At 37.4% G+C, this 19,736-nt stretch overlaps 1 protein-coding gene across 6 annotated transcripts in view; it reads left to right on the top strand.

The window, feature by feature from the left end:
- Nucleotides 1–19,736, top strand: part of Ppm1b (protein phosphatase, Mg2+/Mn2+ dependent 1B) — a 70,948-nt gene that overhangs the window by 14,624 nt on the left and 36,588 nt on the right. For 5 of the 6 annotated variants that reach the window (XM_090337022.1, XM_090337023.1, XM_090337021.1 and 2 more), the window contains exon 2: nt 14,767–15,623. In XM_090337022.1, coding sequence (XP_090193148.1) covers nt 14,767–15,623 — 857 coding nt within the window. The remainder of the gene's footprint in view (nt 1–14,766; nt 15,624–19,736) is intronic. The other variant, XM_090337024.1, reaches the window with a different exon arrangement.

Genomic DNA, 19,736 nt, shown 5'->3' with positions numbered 1-19,736 from the left:
AGTAAGAGAATACAAACAATAGCTAGAGGTCAACCTATGTACTCCTGAACTTGGTTCTCATTTCTTCATTGAGTAACTATAGGGAATAGGAAGAACTTTCTCATTACAGGGCTTCTTTGCTGAAATTATAAAAAGATCTTCTGTTAGTGTTTGAAATCAGTTTTGTAGAAAAATAACTAAGTATAAATCATAATAAAGTCCAATAGCTGTAATTTTTGTTTTATCATTCAGGTAGTTAAATACAAATAGAAATATGAACGCCCTCTGGTTTCAGTGAATTGTTTTCTGTGAGCCAAATGTTGATTTTTTTTTTCTTTCTGAAAATCTCATATTAATGTTCTTTATTTTTAAAAAGTAGTTGTACATAGGAATTTCAGTGCCACAGATCAGATTTGAGTGTAGTGTATCTTGATCAGAGCTACTTTTTTCATTGCTCTCCCCCATCTTTCTCTATCCCATCCATGCCCTCAAGTTACGTAGTTCAGCTCTTACATAATGCACAGTGAATATAAATAATGATTTATTTGCTCACCTTTTTTTTACATGTATGCTCTTCCCCAAAACAAAAAAAGTTTCAGCTTCCTTCATTTTATTAAATTATTATTTTTTTAGTTGTTCAGATGAATTACACCATTGGATGCCTCCCCTTAGTATAACATCCTTTAGTAGTAAAATGGTAAGCTTTAAAATGACATGGGCATGCAGGTAGCTCTTATAGGCTTTCTCTAAGTCCATTTAAAACTCAAGGTTGTTTTAAAGAGCAAATAAAAGGGGCGAAATAAAATAACACCAAAAAGAAGACAAATGCAACATGCATGGACCACAGAGATATTGTACAAAGTGAAAGAAACCAGGCACAAAAGAATATAACATGTATGAGGCAAAACTCCTGCAGACTGAAAGCAGACCAGTGACTGCCATAAATCTGAAAGACATGGAGAGATTCACTTCAGTGGGTTAAGAAGTTATTTTTGAAGTGATAGAAATGCTTTGTCTTTATTGAGTGGTTATACATTTGCAAGAAGTCATTAACCTGTATACATAGAATAGATTAATTTTATTATATGCTGAATCAAATTAAAGGATCTTCAGCAGGGTCTTCTGCTGGACAGCAGAATGGAGCTTTATGGATTGGATTCACACCTATGAATCTTAAATTTTCATAGTTAATGGATTTTTGACGGTAAAGCAGTTATGCTAGTGATAAATTCTTTTTGTTGGATAGGGAAGTGTTTCTACTTGAATGTGTAAAGCATTTCTTAAGGTATACCTATAGACTCCCACAATGGTCAATAAATGCTGATTAATCTTTCCTAATCTGATTTTGTTCAGTAACAGTGTAGGTTTAAATCACTGTAGTGTAGCAATATTATTTAACCTGTTCTCTTTGTAAAACAAATCAGTGTCATAGTTGTAGTCTCAAAATGCTTTTAAATTCGTTTCAATTTTTATTACTTTATTAGACTAGTCATTAAATGTTATTGTTGAGTTTCATAGTAATGCTAATTATTGTGTGCATTTTGTGCTTTCCTGAATTCCTATCTCATATACTAGTTTTGCCTTTTTATATTTCAGTTAAATCAAATCATACAAAAGGTACAGAACTGAGATTTGAACTCAGGGTTTGTGCTTACTACTATGGTAATCTACCACTCAAACTACCACTCTTCAGCCTTTTAGTTGTGTTTTGGGAACAGAATCTCCTACCTTTGCCTGGGCTGGCCCTGAATTCGTGATCCTTGTACCTCCATCTCTGAATAACTGGGATTATAGGTGTGTGCCGTCATGCTTATAGTGCCACCATCTCAGGCTTGAATATATTTGATTTTGAGAAAAATACTGAAACTTAAGATCTCATTATTTTCTGTATCATTTTTTTAGTGTTTTTGAGACTAGGTCTCTCTATGTAGCCTAGGCAGGCCTACAACTTCCCCAAATTCTTGATCTTCTTGCCTTAGCTTCTCAAGTGCTGTGATTACAGGTGTGTGTGACCAACTCAGCTCTTGCCATTTCTTTTAAATATAAAGAACTGTCAAAATATAGTAAGCAAACAAATTTAAATGAATGAATGTTAACTGTTAGACCAGGCCTCTGTTAAGACCAGGAGTAACATTTATTTTAGCTAGTTTCTTGTTCTACATATGTGTTTATATGGTGCTTTCACACTTCATAATTTAACAGAACAAGTACCTTGTTTTGGAGTGGTAAAAAGAAAGGACAGATTTGGAAAGAAAATAGGTATTAATGACCATTCATTGTTAAAGGATACTGTATTGAAGTGAAATTGTACCGAAACTTCCAGTGGATGTACAAGGGAGATGTCATTTAACAAAGTAGCATAGGAATACAATGTATCTTGATCTGTATCATACCCCCTTCGGCAATATCATCCCCTTTTGACCCACCTGCCTTTATACATCTCAGTTTTGTGGTTTACTCAATGAATTCTTGATTGCATTCTCTGGCTCCTTTTCCCCTTGGCCCTGCCACCATTATGCAAGTACCCATTTCTTAGTGCTTGTTTTGTTGGGCTTTGATTTAGTCTTTCTAAAAAATTGTACTATTTGAGGTACCGGGAGTTTGGCCTAGTGGTAAAGTGCTTGCCTAGCATGCACGAAGACCCGTGTTCGATTCCTCAGTACCACATACATAGAAAAAAGCTGGAAGTGGTTCTGTGGCTCAAGTGGTAGAGCACTAGCCTTGAGAAACATCCAAGGACAGTGCTCAGGCCCTGAGTTCAAGCCCCACGACTGGCAAAAAAAAAAATTGTACTATTTGAGAACTCCATAGCATTTATTATAATTCATTTGGAGCTGCTTGCATACCACACAGTGTATTTACTTATAGATTTATAGGCACATTCTGTTTACCACTAATGAGAGAAACCATGCAACCTTTATTTCTCTGTGTCTGTCTTACTTTACTTAATATAATTCTTTCCAAGTCTTTCTATTTCCTTATAAATGGTGTAATATCATTGTGTAAATTCCATTGTGGATATATATTACATTTTCTTGATTCGTTCATCCATCGAGGGGCCTCTGGGCTGATTGTGTATTTTCGCTGTGATGAGTAATGCTGCAATGAACTTGATTGTGCTTGTGGTTTTACTGTAGCCTTGTTTGTGTTCTGTTAGATCCCCAGGAGTAGAATTGCTGCATCATAGGTAGTTCTCGATTTAGGGCTTTTTTTTCTTTTTTTTTTGAGGAACCTCTACTGCTTTTCCCAGTGGTTGAATCAATAGTGTATTTGAGTTCCCTTTTGGCTGCATCCTCACAAGCATTTGTTATTGTTTGGTTTCTTGATAACGGTCATTATAACTCAGATGAGGTAGAATCTCTGTTTTTTATTTTGGTATGTTCAGCTGTTATAGTTAGTTTTATAGCATTCTTTTTGTTTTGTTTTGTTTTTTGGTTATAAATTGTGAACTCGGGGCCCAGGTGCAGTCCCTGAGCTTTGTGCTTAAGGCTAGTACTGGACTACATTGAGCCACAGTGTCTCTTCAGGTTTTCTGATAGTTAGAGATAATAGTCTCACAGACTTTCCTGCCAGGGTTGGCTTTGAACTATAATCCTCAGATCCCAGTATCCCAAATATCTCCAATGCTCAGATTAGCATGAAAATTTAAGTTGATTCTGTTATCAAGTTTTAACATTAATGTTTTAATATTTTCTTCAAACTTTTTTTTTTGGTGGATCATGGGCCTTGAACTTTGGGCCTGAGTGTTGTCCCTGAGCTCTTCAGCCCAAGGCTACCGCCACTTCTGGTTTTCTGGTCGTATATTGGAGGTAAGAGTCTCAACCATCTTTAGTGCCCAGGCTGGCTTTGAACTGCAATCCTCAGATCTAGGATTATAGGCATGAGCCACTGCACCCAGCATAAACTTATTGTTTTCATAAATTGTTAAATAATTGTACAAAGAAGTTACAATTCCATAAGTCAGGATATGAGTGTAGTGCATTTTGGTCTGTGTCATCCCTTTCACTGTTTTCTATTATCCTTCCTCCCATCCCTACACTCAACTTTTGTAGTTCAATTTTTATATACTATACAATGAATATAATGACTGCATCTGTACACACTCCATTCATGTGCCCCCTTTTTCTGTCTCCCCCAATAAAACATACTGCTACTTCTTGATACTTATTTCAAAAAAGGGAAAGGAAACATCACTAGATTTTATCAGCATATTACTACTATCATCACTTTCCTTTACAGTAATAACTACTCTTAAGATTCTCTTAATTATTTTGGTTTTTATATTATTCAAATCATATTTCGAATACTTTTGCTATATAGCTCACATATCTCAATTGATCTGTTAATTTTATAATTTTATGTCATTATACTATATCCAGCTAACTTTGTTTCAGATTTTTATTAATGTTGACACATTTAAATGTCATCCATGCTTTTAATTTCTATAGAATATTAATATCTTTGTTTTTCCATATGTATATGTACATATGAGATTTTATCTACCAACAGGTTTTTCGGGGGGAATTATATGCAAATCTAGTTCATTAGATGTTTGTGGAAATTTCTGGTGTGGTTTTGGTTTCTGGTTTATTTTTTCTCTCCAGGAATTATTAGGACTTTTATCAGTATTTTGAAATTTCAGTTGTTTTTTTTAATACTAGTGTTGTTCAGTTCTGGGAAACCTTTGTGAACAATTGCTTTATTTTTCTTTTCTGTAATATCTGTTAGTTTTATCCTGTCCATATTTGAGAAAGAGGCGTGGGAAATTCTGCTTTGGGAATGGTTATCTAATTTAATTTTCTATTTTTAAAATGTATTATAAAGGTGTTTCAGTTATATAAGTCAGGTAAAGAGTTTATTTCTTTTTTTGTTGGTCTTGGGGCTTGATTTCAGGGCTCAAATGCCATTTGTGAGCTTTTTCTGTTCAACGCTAGCTCTACCACTCTGAACCACTGTACCACTTCCAAAAGTACATTGCTTTTTGGATAGTGTCTCCCCTTCTCTCATTATTGCCCAGTTTTTCTCTCCCATCATCCACACCTACAAATTATATCGTTCATTTTCAAAATAGTGTCCAGTGAGTATTATTGCTGCATTTGTTCACCTTTTGTTTCTGATTTTCTACTTCTTTACTGAAGTTTTGTCATTTTCTTTTCTTTCTTTCTTTTTTTTGTGGCGGAACTTGGCCTGGACTCTGTCTCTGACCTCTTCAGTTCAAGGCTACCACCCTACCCTTGAGCCAAGCCCCACTTCCCATTTTCTTGAGGCTAATTGGAGATGAGTCTCAGGTCCTTTTGTGCCCGGGCTGGCTTTGAACCTTGATCCTCAGATCTCAGCCTCCTGAGTAGCTAGGGTTACAGGTGTGAGCCACCACGACTCGGCATTTTAATTTCTTTAAAGTGTAAATATGTTTAATTGTAATTGTATATATGAGATACACGGTGATACAATATAATGTGGAATGACCGAAAATATTCATTATTTAAAACCCTTCCTTTGTCAGACTCCTGAGTATGTACCACCACATCCAATTTAAGCACCTATAACTGTATAATTGCACAATTGCTTCATTTCACCAGCGTCTTTCTATATGTAGTATGTGTACTGTGTAAACTCCCTCCCCCATGCTCCACCCCTCTTCTAAGCACCATTCTGCTCTCCACAGTTTGATTACTTTATATAGCTCATATAGTTTGCCCTCTGCATTTGTGGGCTCTGTATCTGTGAATGCGGTCAGCTTTGAAAGGAAAATATTTGGAGCAAGGAAATCCAGGCAATTCCAAAAAGCCAAACTGAATTTTCTATGCACCAGGTACTATGCTCAATCCAAATAGATTCATGATACCTGGGCACACCCTGGTTTAACCACTTTTATGTATTAATCTTCTGTGTTGAGTATTGTTTGCTTTGAACATTTTTTTCCTTTCCGTGCAAGTGTGCACACACCATTACTAGAGCTTGAACTCAGTGCCTCAAGCTCTTGGTTAGTCTTTCTCACTCAGGCCAGATTCTGTAGCCACACCTCCACTTCTGGCTTTTTGCTAATTATTTGGAGATAAAAGTCTCAGATTTGTTTGCCTAGGCTGGCTTCCAACTTCAGTCCGTAGAGCTTAGTCTCCTGGAATTATAGTGTAGGCCACTTGACTTTATTTGACTAGTTTATATATAGTTATAAGGCTTGAACTCAGAGTCTTATTCTCTTACTTGATTGGTTGGCACTATACTGCTTGAGCCATGCCTCCAGTCTGGCTTTTTGATGGTTAACTGGAGATAGAGTCTCTTGAGTCTCTTGTACTTTTTTTTTTTTTTTTTTGCCAGGGCTGGCTTCGTACCTCGATCCTCCAGATCTCAGTCTCCTGAGTAGCTGGGATTACAAGAGTGAGTCATACAGGTCTTGTTCTTGTACTTCATTTTTAGGTCTGTGATGATCACATCTATACCAAATGTGTGCCTATTTTTTCTTGCCTTGAAACAGTATACTATATTTATATAGTACTAACATTGTAATTTTAAATCTAAATATTTAAAGCATATGGTAGAATGTGAGTGGGCTATATGCAATATTATACTTTTTTTGTTGGTGGTCATGGGGCTCGAACTCAGGCCTGCACAGTGTTCTTGAGCTTTTGTACTCAAAGCTAGCCCTTTACCATTTTGGGTTCTACTTCCAGTTTTTAGGGGGCTAATTGAAGAGTCTCATGGACTTTGCTAGCCAGGCTGCCTGGGAGCAATAGTCCTCAGATCTCAGTCTCCTGAGTAGCAAGGGTTACAGAAATGAGCCACCTGTGCCTGGCTTATTACCATTTTTGTAAGATTCTTGAGCATCGATGAAAATTAGGTGGTGAGATTTGGAGTCAATACTCCGTATAGAGAGAGATTACTGTATAGTATAAGTGACAGCATGTGTTAATTTATCTTTCTGTATGTGACACATTTCACTTAGCATATGGTTTTTCTATGTTTTCATAAACATCAATTTCCTTTTTGTTAAACGCTGAATGGTATTCTAATGTGTGTATATATACACCACATTTGTTTTCTCTGTTCATAATAGAAACTTGTTTAACTTGGTATTATAAGTATTCCTGTATTGAACAAATATGAGGTAAGTCATCAGCATACTGCTTTTAGTTCCTTAGACTATATATCCAGATTAGTACTGGATCATACTTTATTTTATTTTTTTTATTTTTTGTGAGGAACCTCCATATGGCTTTCCATTATGCCTATATGTATTTACATTCTCACCTATGTTGTACAGTATTCTCTTTCCTCCATAACTGTTACTTTGTCTTTTCAATAATGGCCATTTGAGGCTGGGAGTTGGGTTTATTTGTAGAGTACTTGCCTAATCTGTTTTGAGGCCCCAGGTTTTATCCTCATCACTACAAAAACAAGATTTAACAGTTATGAAGGGATATGTGACTGTGATTTAAACTTTCATTTCTATAATAGTGGTGATGAGCTTTTTTCATATAATTGACCACTTCTATGCTGTTTTAATTTCATTTTTCCCCCTTTGTTTGGGTAGTACTGGGATTAAACTCACAGGTCTTTGTGATTGCTGGGCAGTGGCCCTGCCATTTGAGCCATACTGCTAGTTCTTTTGCTTGTAGTTTTTCATATAGAGTCTCTTGCTTGTTCCAAGGCCAGTTATAGGCCATGATCCTCCTACCTCCACCTTCTGAGTGGCTAGGTCAACAGGCCCATCTTGGTTTCTGTTATTTGGAGGGATTTTTGGTGCCAGTATTTGGACTTGTGCTCTCACTTAGCTTTTTTTTGCTCAAGATTGGCATTCTCCTACTTAATATTGGGCTTTGTTACTGGTTAATTAGATATAAGAATCTCTCAGAATTCTCCCTGCCCTGGCTGGTTTGGAACTGTGTTCCTTAGATCTCGGTCTCTTGAGTAGCTAGAATTATACAGTGAGCTGCAGGTACCCACCTATCTTGATTTTTGAGATTGGGTCTTAATAACTTGCCTAGATTGTTCTTGAATTGTCCTCTACTTGAATAGCAGGGATTAGCCATTTTCTAAAAGTATTTTCTGTGAAAAAAATTTTAATAAAAATCTTAATCTTATCTTTGTTCAACCATTAGCCCATTTCCATAATCCTAGCTATTGTGGACATGGAGATTGGAAGTTGTTTGAGGCCAGTCTGTGCAAAAAAGTTAATGAGATCCCTCATCTCAACCAACAGGCCAGGTTGGTGGAGCATGCCAAGAGTGGTGATAACTTCTCAGAAATAGAATCACTAGGTCAGAGTTTTCAGTTTTTAGGATACCTTTCTAAGCCCACCCTTATATGACATTGGTAAAAATCACAGGTGTGGGAGTATTTTCCATCTCTATAACTCTGTTTATCCATCATATTGGTTGAAATAACTAAAGCTTACATTTTACATTCTACCAAAAAAACGAATGTTCAATGTTAAAATCTTTGGATTTTACAGAAAATTAACAAAGATAGTCTAGAGAATTTTCCCTCATACCACCTCCCCAGTTTTCTCTAATATTAGCATCTTACTGTGGTGCATTTGCCAAAACTAAAAATCTTATTAACTAAACTCCAGATCTTACTTGGATTTTACCAGTTTTTCTTTTAAGTCTATTTGTATTTCATGTTTTTCAGTCTTTAGACGAATATTAAGATTGCTAAACTTACTAGATTATTAGGGTGTGTGTGTGTATGTGTGTGTGTGTTGTGTGTGTGTGTGTGTGTGTGTGTGTGTGTGTGTGTGTGTGTTTTGGTGGGTCATGGGGCTTGAACTCTGGGCCTGGGCACTGTCCCTGAGCTCTTCAGCTCAAGGGTACCACCCTACTCCTGGAGCCACAGCCCCACTTCTCATTTAGTAGTGATTAATTGGAGATGGGTCTTAAGTTCTTGTGAAGTGCCCCCTGACTGGCTTTGAACCATGATCCTTAGATCTCAGCCTCCAGAGTACCTAGGATTACAGGTGTGAGCCACTGTGCAGGCTAGATTATTAGTTTTTATTTCATTTCATTCTATTTATTTATTTATTTATTTATTTTTGCTAATCCTGGAGCTTGAACTCAGGGCCTGAGTACTGTCCTTGGGCTTTCTCAAGGTTAGGGCTCTACCACTTGAGCTCTAAGGAATGGAACCCAGGTCTTCAGGTAAGCTAGGCCAAACTCCCAGCTCCACTAGATTATTAGTTTTAATATTATATTATACACCACTATCTAAATAGGGTGCCTTGTAGCATGAACAGAAGAGCATTATTGCTACTTTTTTTTTTTTTTTTTTTTGCCAGTCCTGGGCTTGAGCTCAGGGCCTGAGCACTGTCCTTGGACTTTCTCAAGGCTAGAGCTCTACCACTTGAGCCTCAGCACCACTTCTGGCTTTTTTCTATGTATGTGGTACCTAGGAATCGAACCCGGGTCTTCATGCATTCTAGGCAAGCACTTTAACCACTAGGCCAAACTCCCGGCCCCTATTGCTACTTTTTTTATGTTACTGTTTTTAGTCAAAAGAACAAAATGCTAGTGTTCAGAAATCTATTGGAAAAATGAGCTGTGAGGCACCCCTGACATAACCTATCTTTATGATGGGAAGTAGATGGGATCAACAGATTGTGCTGTTCTTAAGCAAAGCCTATCAGTGTCCATTTGCCCTTTTACTGTAAGTGTGCCGACTTCAAGAAGGAGAATTTTGCAGTATGTGAATATTGGAGTGAATGTTCTTTGTTGAAGCTTTGCATTTTATTTTGTCTAAAGATCGTTGGTTGAAGTTCTCTTTATTCACTTACTTTTTTTATACTTATTTTTTGGTACCTGTTTTTAGTAAAAGATAGAATTTAGATGAATTAAATGTTTGGGAAGCATTTAAAGCACTGTCTGAACAGGGTGCTAGTGCATCTTGTTTATAATCCTTTTCAGAAGCTGAGATTGCTAGGTCACAGTTTTTGAGGTCACTTGGGGGAAAAAAACTGTTCATGAGACTTCCTCCTTTTCAATGAAGAGCTTTGCCTAGATTCCTTCCCTTTTTTTCCTCTTTCCTTTCCTTTTCTTTCCTCCTCTTCTTCTTCCTCCTCGTCCTCCTCCTCCTCCTCCTTCTTTTTTTTTTTTTTTGCCAGTACTGGGATTAAACTCAGGACCCGAGTGCTGTCCTTAGCTTTTTCATTTAAGTTGGCGTTCTATCATTTGACCTATAGCTCCACATTCAGCTTTTTGCTGGTTAATTGGAGATAAGAGTCTCACTGGTGCCTGGCTTCCATAGGTTTCTTGAGTCAAGAGTTTGATCCCCAGGACTAATGCTGATTGTTGATAGATGAGTAGGTAGATAAGATAAATAGATAAAGAAAAAAAAATCTTACTGTTAACCAGATATCTCCTTAATATTTTATCTATTGATCCTGGATCTTCTGCTTTCCAGAACAAATGAGGAATCCTTTTCTTTACAAGAATTTAATGTTTTCCATCAGTTTTTTTTTTTTTTTTAAATTAAAACTGAGTTTTGGGTTGGGGGTTTGGCCTAGTGGTAGAGTGCTTGCCTAGCATGCACGAGGACCTGGTTCAGTTCCTTGATACCACATACATAGAAAAGCCAGAAATAGTGCTTGGCTCAAGTGGTAGAGCTCTAGCATTGAGGGAAGCCCAAGGATAGTCCTCAGGCTCTGAGTTCAGTCTCCAGGACTGGCTAAAGAAATAAATAAATTTTAAAAACTGAGTTTTTTCATCATATTTCAAGTGTCATGTTCTACAAATAAGTATTTAAATAAAAAAATCCCTATGTGCAATTATTGGCATATAAACTTAACATAATTAAAATTAAGCTGTCTTTGTATGTCATAGATGTATTTCAATCTATGTATCAATATATGTCTAAAGAATATATATCCTATCTTAGACCTATATGTCTATATAGATACATTTGTATCTCCAAAATCATGTCAGTGACCTGGAATACCTGAGTATTGAGTCATCGCTATTACATTGTTTAGATCTAATATCCACATATCAAAGAGACCATATGCCTTTGTTCCTTTGGTCTTGACTTATCTCACTCAACATGATTTGCTCTAGTTCCATCCACTTCCCAGTGAATGCCATTATTTTATCTTGTCTGTTGGCTATGTAGAATTCCATTGTATATATGTACCACATTTTTTGTATCCTTTCATCTGTAGTGGGGCATCCGGGTTGTTTCCATCATTTGCCTATTGTGAATAGTGCAACAATGAACATGGCTGAGCAGAAGTCCTTATCATATCCTGGGCTATGATGCTCAGGATAGATGCCAAGGAGTGGCATGGCTGGGTCTTAGGGAAGGTTTAGTTTTTTGAGAAATCTCCAGGCTGTTTTATAAGAGTGGCTGTACTAGTTTACATTCCTTCCAGCAGTCAGTAGAGTCCCTCTTTCTCCATATCCCCATCAGCACTCGATGTTGTCTGAATTCAGAATATTGTCCATTCTGATTGGGTTATCAATCAAAGTGATATCTTAGGGTTGTTTTTATTTGCGTTTCTTTTATGACCCTGGATAATGAGCATTTTCTCATATATTGCTTTTCCATTTTTACCTCTTCCTCTGATAAGTCTCTCTGTAGTTTCCTTGCCAATTTAGCAATTGGTTTGGTGGGTTTGGTTGGGGGGGGAGGTATTAGTTTCTTAAGTTTACCATCAGTTTTGTTAGGACTTAATACTTCCCTTTACACTAACTTGGTCTCAACTCTTTCTCACAAATTGTGTTTTTTGTCTTTCTGTTTTTCTTTTTCTATAGCTTAAGTCATGTTAGTTTCATTCATGTCCTTGTTAAAATGTGGTTCTCTGAACTAAATGTTGTGCTTTCTGTATTTTGCAGGTCAGGGCACTTGAACTTAATTTGCACTTCTGTATTTATATTTTCCAGCTTCATTAAGCTTGAATTGAGAGTCTTAGTGCACCCACTTTGGTTCCAGCGGGCCCTCATAATGTGAGCATTATGAAATGGCACATTTTAATAGCAAGCCACCCTTTGGTGCTTTCACACTAATTCATCCGTTCCACAAATATTTATGGAATGCATACTGTGTGCCATAAGTAATTTTGTTAGTAAATAAGACATATGGATTCCTCTTTCCATGGAGCTTACTTTCTAGTTAGGAAACACACGCATGCACGCGCGCGCGCACACACACACACACACACACACACACACACACACAGTTTAATGAAAAAATAGTTTTGGCAAGTTATGAGCAAAATGAAAGGAAAAATGAAATGTGATGGTATCTGGGGGGAATTTTAAGACTACAACATTTCTTTGAGTTATATTTGACCTGAGCTATAGTGATGAAGAGTTTAAGATGATTGTAGGCAAAGATGGGGAACAGCTTGTAGGAATAGAAAGAAGGCCACTGTGGACATAAATGGTAGTATAAGAGTTATAGGAAAAGTAAGGTTGAAGTAATAAGGGGTTAGATTCTAGAAAGCAGCAATAAACTTGAATCTTCTTCTGAATTGACTGGGAACTCTATAGAGAAACATAATTCCATTACATTTATGTGAAGAAACAGATTTATCTCAACTTTAGAGAAAAAGGCTGTCATGCTTTTATTACCTAATATAGCATTTTTAGGAGGTCATTTAGAGCATGAACTCTAGAGTCAGACAGTTCTACTTTGTTCTTGGACTAAGCTCCTCAACATTTCTAGAACACATTACTTTATAAAATGAAGGCAGCAACATATAGCTGTTGCAAAATTAAATGAGTTGAACTAGATCAAATTAATATAGGAGGCTCTAGTGTTTTCTCATATTAGAGACTATATAACTTATTAGCTTTTTTTTTTGCTAGAGATTTAAGACTCAGGCCATATGGAAAGATTGTTGCTGTCTGTTGCTAATTAAGATCTGCAGTCTGCATTTATGTACTGCAGTATTGTAGACTGAAGAAATGTTCTGAAAGATTTTCCAGATACGTTGAAAATTTTTATAGACATGCTTTATGAAGTATTTTTATTGTTGTAAAAAAAAAACTATCTGTTACTTCTCTAGCTGTTAAATTACAAGATGTAGAAAAGAATTTTGTTCACTTAAGACTTGCAAATTGAGCCAGGCATAGTGGCTCATGCTTATAATCTTAGCTACTCAGGAGATCTGAGGATCGTAGTTCAAAGCCAGCCTGGGCATTAAAGTCTTATCTCCAATTAACCACTGTGGCTCATGGGGTAGGGGGGTAGCCTTGAGCTGAAGAGCTCAGGGACAGCGCCTAGGCCCAGACTGACAAAAAAAAAAAAAAAAAAAAGACTTACAAATCGGGTAAAATTTGATTCTTGCTTTTAGTGTAGAAGCACTAAATAGAATAAATTCTTGCTAGGAACTTGCTGTTATTAATGACTTTTGGGCAGCTGGCAAAACGGGAACTACTCATGAGCCTTCAGTAGAGAATGTCAAGAATGGTAGCAGAACTGGCTTTTTATTTTAATTAATTAATTATTTTATTTATTTATTTTTTGCCAGTCTTGGGCCTTGAGCTCAGGGCCAGAGCACTGCCACTTGAGCCACAGCACCACTTCTCTTTTTTTCCTGTATATATGGTACTGAGAAATTGAACCTGGGTCTTTGTGCATGCTAGGCAAACACTCTACAAGTAGGCCAAACTCATGGCCCCAGAACTGGCTTTTTAAAATTGATGAATATACATGTAATTTTACAGATCTCAGAAATGGGATGGACAGAAGTGGCTCAACCGCAGTGGGAGTTACAAGTTTACCTACACATATTTACTTTATCAGCAGCAATGATTCATGTGCTGTTCTGTATAGGCATGCCTGGTAACTGAAAAATGAACTGTACTGTCATGTAATGCACTGTAGTGAATAGACTTTTAACTACATAAGTAGTTGAATCTAGAAGTATACTGTTGATCAAGTAAAAAAGTGAAGTGATTTGATGCTATATATAGGTGTAAAATGCTAAACATTTACACATGAATATGTGTAAATGGTTAATCCACAAGAATTCTAATTACAAATTTAAGGTGGTTCCATATTGAGAAGGAGTCCAGAAATTAAATAGAAGGCCTTAGGGCCGGGAGTTTGGCCTAGTGGTAGAGTGCTTGCCTAGCATGCACAAAGACCCAGGTTCAATTCCTTGGTAACATACTTAGAAAAACCCAGAAGTGGTGCTGAGGCTCAAGTGGTAGAGTGCTTGCCTTGAGCAAAAAGTGTTAAAAGGACAGTGCCCAGGCCCTGAGTTCAAGTCCCAGGATTGGCAAAATAAATAAATAAATGTTAACATTATTATGATAGGGTTACAAATCTTACGTCAGTCATAAGTACAATGCTTCTTGGACATAGTTCCCTTCCTTTGCTTTCTCCCACTTTCTCCCTCCCATCCCTGACTACAAGTTGAATAGTTCTTTTTACATGGTGTAAATTGAATGAAAGGACTGCATTCTTTCACCTTTTCTTTTGTTGCTGTACCTCCTCTTTTCCCTCCCCCTCCCCACTGAAAAGACAAGACTAGTGTGCTGTTTGTGAGCAAGCAAGCCAAGTGAGAGCTCAAGGACTTGAGTTTAAGCCCTGGGACTGTAAAATAAAATGCTGATATCTATACTCCATCTCCAGGAAATTGATTTAATTAGTCTGGTTTTAACTATTCTAAGAGTAGGAAGAGAATTCTTTTTTTTGTTTGTTCTTGTTTTTTTTTTAATTCCAGTGAAGTGGGGTAATACTGAAAAATAGTTAAGGTAAGAGCTGCTTGAGGAGAAGTAAAATATTGTAGACAAGTTATCTAAGACATTTACAGGTTTAATACCTATACTTTTTTTTTTCCCCTTCCAGGTTCATTACTAAACATGGGTGCATTTTTGGATAAACCCAAAACTGATAAACATAATGCTCATGGTGCTGGGAATGGTTTACGTTATGGCCTGAGCAGCATGCAAGGATGGAGAGTGGAAATGGAAGATGCACACACAGCTGTTGTAGGTATTCCACATGGCTTGGAAGACTGGTCATTTTTTGCAGTTTATGATGGTCATGCTGGATCCCGAGTGGCAAATTATTGCTCAACACATTTGTTAGAACATATCACTACTAATGAAGACTTTCAGGCAGCAGGCAAAACAGGATCTGCTCAGGAGCCTTCAGTGGAAAATGTCAAGAATGGTATCAGAACTGGCTTTTTGAAAATTGATGAATATATGCGTAACTTTTCTGATCTCAGAAACGGGATGGACAGAAGTGGTTCAACTGCAGTGGGAGTTATGATTTCACCTAAACATATCTACTTTATCAACTGTGGTGATTCACGTGCTGTTCTGTATAGGAATGGACAAGTCTGCTTTTCTACGCAGGATCACAAGCCTTGTAATCCAAGAGAAAAGGAGCGAATCCAGAATGCAGGAGGCAGCGTAATGATACAGCGTGTTAATGGTTCTTTAGCCGTGTCTCGTGCTCTGGGGGACTATGATTACAAGTGTGTTGATGGCAAAGGCCCAACAGAGCAGCTTGTTTCTCCAGAGCCTGAGGTTTATGAAATTTTGAGAGAAGAGGATGAATTTATCATCTTGGCTTGTGATGGGATCTGGGACGTTATGAGTAATGAGGAGCTCTGTGAATTTGTTAAGTCTAGGCTTGAGGTATCTGATGACCTGGAAAATGTGTGCAATTGGGTAGTGGACACTTGTTTACATAAGGTATGTAAGCTTTGTTCTTATGATTAAAAAGTATTTTGAAAAGGTATGGTAAGTAAATTTAAGCAAACAAAATTTTAAAACTATATTTTTAAATGACTTTCTTCATCAAAACGAAAACTACTTAATCTTTTCACTACTTCCATCAGCCCTAGTCTTCTAATTTGAATTTTAAGTTCAGTAAATTTGAGACATATGTCATTTGATTACTCTCTTGCTTGTTGCTGAGTCAGAGGCATCGATACAGAATTGTGACTTTTGATTAAAATTCTTGGTGTTGGAAGTGGGCATCCTATGCATAAGTTAGTAGTAGTTTAATATGTATATAGTGGAGTATTACATATACTAAAAGATCTTGAGTGTTTTAGATCAAAAGTATATAGTATATATGTAGTACCTCTTATAATATATATCATCCTACATATACCAGAAGCCAAGCTTAATTAAAATGAACTTCTGATTCTTCTAGCATTATCTATTGTCTAGAAAGCTTTTCATATCAATAAAAATTTAAATGGAATTGTCATATAACTTAATATATGACTGGTGGTTGGTATCTCACTTTTGTAGAAGATTGACATCTTTCATAGATATTGGTAGTCTTTAAAACTCAATAATTTTCTATGACTCGACATAATATAATAGCAAAATACTAGAATAAGAGATGATTGGCTGGTGTTTTCCAGAATGTCTTTAAAATATTTATTTCAAATAGGTGTTTGACAATACCAACATACAAAAAAAAAAAACAAATAAAATCTGAATGAATTTGGCAAGTGCCTGGAGGGTGCATGTATGTATTCTGTGGTCCTGACTAGAAAGATCCCAAAATTAACTGAAACAGAGTTTGACTTATCCTGTCTAGATTAGAACCATGCTGACTCTTCATCATGTAACTTGCTGTGGTAAGCAGAGACATAGCCAGGTGTGTGTGTGCGTGTGCGTCCCCTATCAGTTCTGGGATTTGAACTAAGGACCTTGGCAGGTTCAGGTTCTTTACCATATGAACCACACTCCCAGCCCTTTTTTGCTTTGGTTATTTTTCAAATAATGCCTTGTGCTTTATGGTGTGCTTCATTCTTAGTCCACTCACCTGTGTCTCAGAGTAGCTGAGATTACAACCTTTTACCACCGTAGTCAACTTGTTTGTTGAGATTAGGATCTTGCTAACTTTGACTAGCTTCAAACTGAGAGCCTTATGATCCTTACCTGCTAAATATGTAGAATTGCAGGTATGAGCTCAGTGTGTGTTCATTTAAAAAAAAATAAGGAAATAAGGTACACAGGACTAGGAGCATGGCTGTCAAGTGGTAGAGTGCTTGCGAGGCCCCCTATTGGTACCTCCATCAAAAAGGAGAAAAATTGGGCTGGGAGTTTGGCCTTAGTGGTAGAGTGATTGCCTAGCATGCTTGAAGCCTGAGTTTGATTCCAGAAGTGGTTGCTGTGGCTCAAATGGAAGAGCACTAGCCTTGAAGAAAGCCCAAGGTCTGGGTTCAAGCCCTACATTCAAGCCCTAGGACTAAGGGAAAAAATTGGAAGAGAGAGAGAGAAAGTGAGGCTGGGAGTTTAGCCTAGAGGTAGAGTGCTTGCCTAGCATGCACAAAAACCCCGGTTTGATTCCTTGGTACCACATAGAAAAAGCCAGAAGTGGTGCTGTGGCTCAAGTGATAAGAGCTTTGACCTTGAGAAAGCCCAAGAACAGTGCTCAGGACCTCAGTTCAAGCCCCAGGGCTGGCCAAAAAATAAAAAAGGAGAGAAAAAAGTTAAAAAAAAATAAATTTAGGGACCGGGAGTTTGGCCTAGTGGTTAAAGTGCTTGCCTAGCATGCATGAAGACCCGGGTTCGATTCCTTGGTACCACATACATAGAAAAAAGCCGGAAGTGGTGCTGAGGCTCAAGTGGTAGAGCTCTAGCCTTGAGAAAGTCCAAGGTCAGTGCTCAGGCCCTGAGCTCAAGCCCAGGACTGGCAAAAAATAATAATAATAATAATAATAAATAAATAAATTTAGGGCCAGGAGTTTGGCCTAAAGGTAGAGTGCTTGCCTAGCTTGGACGAAGACCCGGGTTCGATTCCTTGGTACCACATACATAGAAAAAAAACAGAAATGGTGCTGTGGCTCAAGTGGCAGAGTGCTAGCCTTGAGGAAAAAGCCCAAGGACAGAGCTTAGGCCCTGAGTTCATGCCCCAGGACTGGCAAAAAAATAATAAATAAAATAGATTTATTATACTTGGTCTTCTACCACCTACTTTTTCTTTTTTTGAACAATATATTATAGAATGATAACCTTTGTGAAAGTATTGATCTTGAGCCAGGAATTGGGCCTAGTTAGCAGAGTGCTTGCCTAGCATGTATGAAGCCCTGGGTTTTAATCTTTGGTACCTCATATACAGAAAAAGCCAGAAGTGATACTATGGCTCAAGTGATAGAGTGCTAGCCTTGAGAAAACTCAAGGACAGTGCGCAGACTCTGTGTTCAAGCCCCAGGACTGCCAAAAGAAAGTATTGAGCTACATATTTCATAGTTTCATTTTTCATTTTCTATATGTTGATTCAAATTTTCCCATCCTTAAAAGAATCAATGATGGAACCTTTTTTCCTGCCAAGGGCCATTTAGATATTTATAACACTATTCAAAATACTGCCATATGAAATTATGAATTCAGGAAAATACAGAAATTGTCAGTACGGGCTAAAGAGCTGATGGCATACATTGCTGTTCCATGATATAGCAAATAATTTGTCTGGTCTTAAACTTTGTGAAGGGTTCTCTACCCCAGGAAAGGATACTAGGTGTCAAAACTATGACTGACCCTTAGATTGATGCTGAACTGTATCTGGTAGTTTTTATCAGATTAAGGTGATTAATCTTGCTAGTGTTCTGCCCAGTCTAAAATCTCTGAAATGAGGAATGATAGTAGCACATAAGAGGTTGGGGAAAGCATTCAATTCAGTTTTTGTGAAAGCTGACCATTATAGTTCATTTAAATAAAGATACATTCAAATTGAAATAGATTTTGAAAAATTTATTTGAAAAGTTAACAGGCTTTTGAGTTTCTCCTAATCATTGAAAATATTCTTTTGTAGAAACTAGGACTTGAACTCCAGTCTTTTTGCTCTTCTTTGGCTTTTTTGCCCACAGCTGGTGGGCAAGCTGCCACTTGACTCATACCTCCATTTCTGGCTTTTGTTAGTTTATTGAAGATAAGAGTCTGCCTTGGGGCGGGGAATTGGGCCTAGTGGTAAAGTGCTTGCCCTAGCATGCAAGAATACCTGGGTTTGATTCCTCGGTACCACATACGTAGAAAAAGCCAGAAGTGGTGCGGAGGCTCAAGTGGTAGAATTCTAGCCTTGAGAAAATCCAAGGACAGTGCTCAAGCCCCTGAGCATAAGCATAAGCCCAGGGCTGGCAAAAAAAAAAAAAAAAACCAAAAAAGCGTCTTCCTGGACTGATTCATATAGCAATTCTCAGATCTTATCCTTCTGAATAGCTAGGATTATGGATGTGAACCACTGATGCCTGGTGCTGTGTGTTTTAATATTAATACAAAGATGGAAGCATAAAAATAAGTATATATCTAAGTCTGTAATCTTAGCACTCAGAAGGCTGAGGCAAGAGGATTGGAAGTTACAGGATAGTTATAGCAAGACCCTATCTCACACTAACAAATACTTTTATTTTGTTTTTATTTTATTTTTTGCCAGTCTTGGGGCATAAACTCAGTCTGAGCCATGTCCTTGGTTTTTCTCAAGGCTAGAGCTCTGCTGCTTGAGTCACGGCACCACTTCCAGCATTTTCTGTGTATGTGGTACCAAGGAATCAAACTCAGGTCTTCATGCATGCTAGGCAAGCACTCTACCACTAGGCCAAACTCCCGGCCTATAACAAATATTTAACAATAACAATCAACCTAAAAATTTTAACTATACAAATAGTCCCCCGCATCCCCAATTTTACAGAAATGAACCATCACATTTGTGTGCTGCATTACCAGCTATTTTATTTTGGTTGTATCATCAAAGTCAGTAGTATTTCTTAGCCAGGCATGGGGTTTGGGGGGGGGGGTGGTACATCCCTATAATCCTAACAACTCAGACTGAGATCCTGTTGAACTTAG

The sequence above is a fragment of the Megascapheus bottae genome, chromosome 7 (genome assembly GCF_031878675.1).
Source record: "Megascapheus bottae isolate mThoBot1 chromosome 7, mThoBot2.hap1, whole genome shotgun sequence".
In the NCBI taxonomy this organism is placed as follows: Eukaryota; Metazoa; Chordata; class Mammalia; order Rodentia; family Geomyidae; genus Megascapheus; species Megascapheus bottae.
This window is presented reverse-complemented; position numbering and strand designations above follow the sequence as displayed.